The sequence below is a fragment of the Pongo abelii genome, chromosome X (assembly GCF_028885655.2).
Source record: "Pongo abelii isolate AG06213 chromosome X, NHGRI_mPonAbe1-v2.0_pri, whole genome shotgun sequence".
Lineage (NCBI taxonomy): Eukaryota > Metazoa > Chordata > Mammalia > Primates > Hominidae > Pongo > Pongo abelii.
Genome location: NC_072008.2, coordinates 143,144,413 through 143,150,272, shown reverse-complemented (window position 1 = coordinate 143,150,272; position 5,860 = coordinate 143,144,413). Strand labels below are relative to the sequence as shown.

General features: G+C 49.2%; 1 protein-coding gene across 1 annotated transcript; it reads left to right on the top strand.

Annotated features, from left to right (window-relative positions):
• The first annotated feature begins 2,104 nt into the window (after nucleotides 1-2,104).
• GPR101 (G protein-coupled receptor 101) lies at nucleotides 2,105-3,757 on the top strand. The gene has a single exon (XM_002832179.3). It carries the CDS (start codon nucleotides 2,174-2,176, stop codon nucleotides 3,695-3,697), a length of 1,524 nt encoding a protein of 507 aa, XP_002832225.1. The 5' UTR covers nucleotides 2,105-2,173; the 3' UTR covers nucleotides 3,698-3,757.
• Nucleotides 3,758-5,860: the final 2,103 nt, after the last annotated feature.

Below are 5,860 nucleotides of genomic sequence, written 5' to 3'. Positions count from 1 at the left end.
ACCTGCACGCGGCACCCGCGACGCCACGTCCGCAGCAGCAACAGGTAACCGGCCCGGCCCTACTCCGGGCTCCGTGGCCCCTAGCACCCGGCCGGGCCCCGAGCCTGGGAGCCCACGACGCCCCCTCTGAAGCGTCCCGACGGCTGCTGAGCTAGCAGGCGCGGTGGCCCGCGGTGCGGCCCCTTCTCGCCTTTCCCTGGCCATCCTCCCGCCCTCGCGTTTTCTCTCTCACTTTTTCTCGTGCGTTCTTTCCCCCCTTCCTCTCCATTCTCTCGTTTTTTCCTCATCCTTTCCCTCTTCCTCTGCTTGTTCTCTTTTCTTATTCTTTTTTGCTTTTTCTGTCTGCGTCTCTCCCAGTCTGTCTTGCTCTCTCATTCTCTCTCACTCTCACGCTCCCATTTCTTCTTTTTTCTTTCTGTCTTTCTCCCTCTCTGTTGCTCACATTCTCTCTCTATATATGTATCTCATTCTTTCGCTGTCTCTCATTTCCTTTTTGTCTCTCTGCCTCTCAATCTCTCTCGCCCTGCCTTTCTGACTCTCTCCACCACCCTGCACCCCTGCCTCTTTTGCCTTTCTCCCCAGCTCCTTTCCCACTCCCCTCGGCTGCCACCTACACCAAGCAGATCGGAGAAAGCAAAGAGGATGCCGAATTGGGAATGGGGATGGGGCTGTGGAGGGTGAGGGTAGGGGAGCTCAATAGGCATCCTCTCTGCATTTTCCAGTCGCCATTGCACTGCTGATAAACTAAGGGTTTTTTAGCCAAAGCCCGCGGTGGCCAGGGCTGCAGGTGGTTTCCACGGCAAAATAAAGTCCACAGGGAGACAGAGATCCAAAGAGACAGAGATCCAGCCAGAGAAAAACCAAGGTGAGGGGCCATGGGAAAAAGATGTAGAGAAATAGAGATGCGCACACACTCAAAGATACAAAGCAAGTGTTTAGCCAGAGTCCTGGGGTGACAGGAAAGTGAAGGACAGAGAAAGCAACTAGAGAGTGCACACGCTAAAGAGATAGCTTGAGAGACAGGTGAGACAAGCAGTAGAGTGTTAGAGATCAACGGAGAGAGAGGCAGAGCAATGCAGAGAGAACTTAGGCAGGGAGAGACAGAAACCACACGGAGAGACACAGAGACAAGAGGGTCCGAGAAAGACAGAGCAAGCGCACACGTGCCAGTGAGAGACAGAACGAGACACCTAGAGAACCCGAGGGAGACGCAGAAACAAGAGAGTTGGAGAGACACGGAGACGGGCAGAGACACAGCGAACGACATTGAACAGGTGCGCTAGGGACCCGCAAAGATGAACTGCTAGGGAAATAGACTGAGAGAGAAATGGAGAGACAAGAGAGCATTAGGGAAAGACGGAGACACACATGAACTAGCGAGCGACACAGTGAGAGGCAGAGACACAGAGAGACAGACTGGATCAGAAAGAGACTGAGGGAGAGACAGGGGCAAGACTGTGAGAAAGACAGGGAGCGAGAGCGCAAGCCCTGCAGAGAAAGTGCGCTAGCGAAAGAGACACACACAGAGAGATTGAGAGACAAACAGAGCGGAAGAAAGAAATGAGAGTAACAGAAAGGAAAGAGCGTGCACGTGCTATCGAGAGACGGAGAAACAGAGACAGACATGAGTGAGAGACAAGGATGAGAAAGAATCAGGAAACGGTGAGACACATACAGACACACACCCCGAGAGATACAGAAAAAAAAAGTGCGCTAGCGAGAGACACTGGAGAGAGACAGAAACTGACGGTCGTAAACAGACAGAAACAGAGAGCGCACGCGCATGCGCTAGCGCTAGCGACCAAAACTCCCCAGAGCCAGAGACAGTGTGAGAGACAAGCAGAGAAAGCGCGCACACGCACGCGCCAGCAGGAGAAACAGATGAGAGGAAATCAGAGCCCTGGAGAGAGACAGGCAGACAGATCTGGAGAGTCCGGAAAGGAGCCATAGAAGCTGCCCGTACTGGGGATGGGGCCGTGCGGGAACCCGGGGTAGGGGGTCCTGCAGCGCCCTTGCTGGGCGCAGAGGCTTCTTCCCTTGACTGGTGACTAACTCTGCCTGCGTGTTTCTTTTGTCACCAGCATAGGCACTGAGTGCGGTTTGTGCACCCCTTTGCCACCCACCGGTGCCAGCACTGAGCCTGCACCCTGTCTCACGCCCTCTGGCTGTTGCCATGACGTCCACCTGCACCAACAGCACGCGCGAGAGTAACAGCAGCCACACGTGCATGCCCCTCTCCAAAATGCCCATCAGCCTGGCCCACGGCATCATCCGCTCAACCGTGCTGGTTATCTTCCTCGCCGCCTCTTTTGTCGGCAACATAGTGCTAGCGCTAGTGTTGCAGCGCAAGCCGCAGCTGTTGCAGGTGACCAACCGTTTTATCTTTAACCTCCTCGTCACCGACCTGCTGCAGATTTCGCTCGTGGCCCCCTGGGTGGTGGCCACCTCTGTGCCTCTCTTCTGGCCCCTCAACAGCCACTTCTGCACGGCCCTGGTTAGCCTCACCCACCTGTTCGCCTTCGCCAGCGTCAACACCATTGTCGTGGTGTCAGTGGATCGCTACTTGTCCATCATCCACCCTCTCTCCTACCCGTCCAAGATGACCCAGCGCCGTGGTTACCTGCTCCTCTATGGCACCTGGATTGTGGCCATCCTGCAGAGCACTCCTCCACTCTACGGCTGGGGCCAGGCTGCCTTTGATGAGCGCAATGCCCTCTGCTCCATGATCTGGGGGGCCAGCCCCAGCTACACTATTCTCAGCGTGGTGTCCTTCATCGTCATTCCACTGATTGTCATGATTGCCTGCTACTCCGTGGTGTTCGGTGCAGCCCGGAGGCAGCATGCTCTGCTGTACAATGTCAAGAGACACAGCTTGGAAGTGCGAGTCAAGGACTGTGTGGAGAATGAGGATGAAGAGGGAGCAGAGAAGGAGGAGTTCCAGGATGAGAGTGAGTTTCGCGGCCAGCATGAAGGTGAGGTCAAGGCCAAGGACGGCAGAATGGAAGCCAAGGACGGCAGCCTGAAGGCCAAGGAAGGAAGCACGGGGACCAGTGAGGGTAGTGTAGAGGCCAGGGGCAGCGAGGAGGTCAGAGAGAGCAGCACGGTGGCCAGCGACGGCAGCATGGAGGGTAAGGAAGGCAGCACCAAAGTTGAGGAGAACAGCATGAAGGCAGACAAGGGTTGCACAGAGGTCAACCAGTGCAGCATTGACTTGGGTGAAGATGACATGGAGTTTGGTGAAGACAACATCAATTTCAGTGAGGATGACGTCGAGGCAGTGAACATCCCGGAGAGCCTCCCACCCAGTCGTCGTAACAGCAACAGCAACCCTCCTCTGCCCAGGTGCTACCAGTGCAAAGCTGCTAAAGTGATCTTCATCATTATTTTCTCCTATGTGCTATCCCTGGGGCCCTACTGCTTTTTAGCAGTCCTGGCTGTGTGGGTGGATGTGGAAACCCAGGTACCCCAGTGGGTGATCACCATAATCATCTGGCTTTTCTTCCTGCAGTGCTGCATCCACCCCTATGTCTACGGTTACATGCACAAGACCATTAAGAAGGAAATCCAGGATATGCTGAAGAAGTTCTTCTGCAAGGAAAAGCCCCCGAAAGAAGATAGCCACCCAGACCTGCCTGGAACAGAGGGTGGGACTGAAGGCAAGATTGTCCCTTCCTACGATTCTGCTACTTTTCCTTGAAGTTAGTTCTAAGGCAAACCTTGAACTGTCCATAATACGAGAAACAAGAGGAGATTTCTTTTCAATGGACCCACAATTCATTAATGCCAAACCATACCATTTCAGGCAAAGGTGTTGCACACACATGCTCTTCACCACAAGGTAGATAAATATATAGAAGAGGCAGGAACTGGGGTCTTTCCGTAAAAGCATGGACTTGAGGATTCTGACTGAAATTTTCCCCCCAAAGATTATTAGGCTGTACGTTTCTTAAAGCAACAAGGGCTATCCATTTTGGACTTGTAGTTGGTATTCTGTCTTTCCAGAGCTACAGCATGCCAACTTTAGCTCTGAAGGAAAGGGAAGATGATGCTTGTGAACTTGAGGACTTTTTGGCCCTCGGGTCGGGAGCTCATGGGCCAGAGCTACAGCTTATGTTCAACTGAAAGAAAGGCAATGGACCAAATCATTCATGGAGCCCAAGAAACAGAACCTAATGGACTGATCAACATATGAGCCAAATTCTGAACTGAACAGCCCCACAGTCGGGTGCAAAGACTGTTATGCAAACTAAAACAAAGGGCCTCCTGCAGTTAAAATCTCAAGAAGGTTTCTAGATCCCCTAAAGGGATCCAGAAAAGTAGAAGGACATGTATGAAATGGGAAGCTAGTCCAAGTGAAAAGATTGAGAAATAACACACATCCAGGGGGCTAAACAGTTGACTTTTTTTCCTATAAAATCTTGGGTTTATGCATGGGCTGGAACTGAGGTCATTAAGTGTAAATTGTCAATTGACACAAATATTTTCTGTCTCCTGTTTGAATAATAGTGGGGCAGAAATCATGCCACTATTTTACAACTTCCCTTATGTGACTGTATTGAGATGCTGGTAGGAATTCTTCAGATCTCTGCCAACACTTGTGTTTTCTTTTGGTTTGTTTTTGTCAAATAAGCCTTTTTTAGTCAAACAGTATTTACAGAAAAAAAGAAATTCAACTAGAAGTGGCCTAAGTCCTACAAAATTCATATAATGTCACTGAGGAACAATTTGTTCATCAGAAATATATTTTGTGTCCATGAGATCATAAACAATAATGTGATCTCCACATGGGGAGCAAGGAAGGCAGAATGAACATTTTTCTTCCTCCAGGCACACCCATGTGTCTTTTCCACCTGTGGCTCTCTTTAAAGCTTTAAGCTCTCTGCAGATGTGAGAGAGAAATATCAGAGAGTCAGAAATGACAAAGAGGATGGTTTCACAATACCTGGAAAACATCTAACCTATTCCAAACAGTCCTAAAATCAGAGCATTCAGGTCAGACATATCCTAATTAGTGCTGTTGAAATAAATCACGTTGGGAAAACTTTAACAATATCTAAATTATCCCTAGGTCAATTCACAGGAACATTCCTCAAATCCCAAACTTCAAAATAACTTTGGGCAGGGATATACATATACATTTCTGAGGGCATGGGCCATATGTATGTGACCAAGTAACATGGAACCAAAAAAACAGTCAAGCCAGTGTTTTTGATCCTCCTATAGAACAAGCTAAAGCAACTCTAAAGTCAACTAACTGTTCATGCAGAAATCCACTGTCAATATGGGTGGAGGAAGTGTTTGGTTGAAAATGGTTAATCAGGTAGTTGTATGATGTAAGATGACCATCTTCAGAGTTTAGCCTCATTCTTGCGTGATTGTCATGCCTTTATTAGAACTCGTTTCATTTAAATAAATGCCCAGCTCACTTATATTTTTTTATCTCTTCCTCCTCACAGATTTCAGCATGAACTTCTCAAAGGGTAAACAGCAATGTATTCGGACTGTGAATACCTCTGCATGGGAATTTGGGATTGCCATGTTCAGAATTTAGGAAAGGAGAGGGAATAGAACCAAATAATATAGAGCTGATCCACCAAATAAAAATACCACGATAACCTTATTAATCCCAACTCCATTAATTTGGAACTTGTAGTTATTCAGACAAGGCATGGGGGCTGACATTTACCCTTACACCATCATTTATTTTTCTACCAAAATGCATAAAGTGAATTAACAGTCATAAATTTGTTCTACCAATTTATCGCCAAACTCTTGTACTGACCTGTCCTTAAAGGATATCTGGGTGAAGAAATGGACTATGTGATCAATCCTCCTATGGGGGAGGGGCAGTGCCTTGAGG

What these genes read in the sequence shown, in the direction of transcription:
- GPR101 (XM_002832179.3), top strand. Translation starts at nt 2,174, where the DNA reads ATGACGTCCACCTGCACCAACAGCACGCGCGAGAGTAACAGCAGCCAC.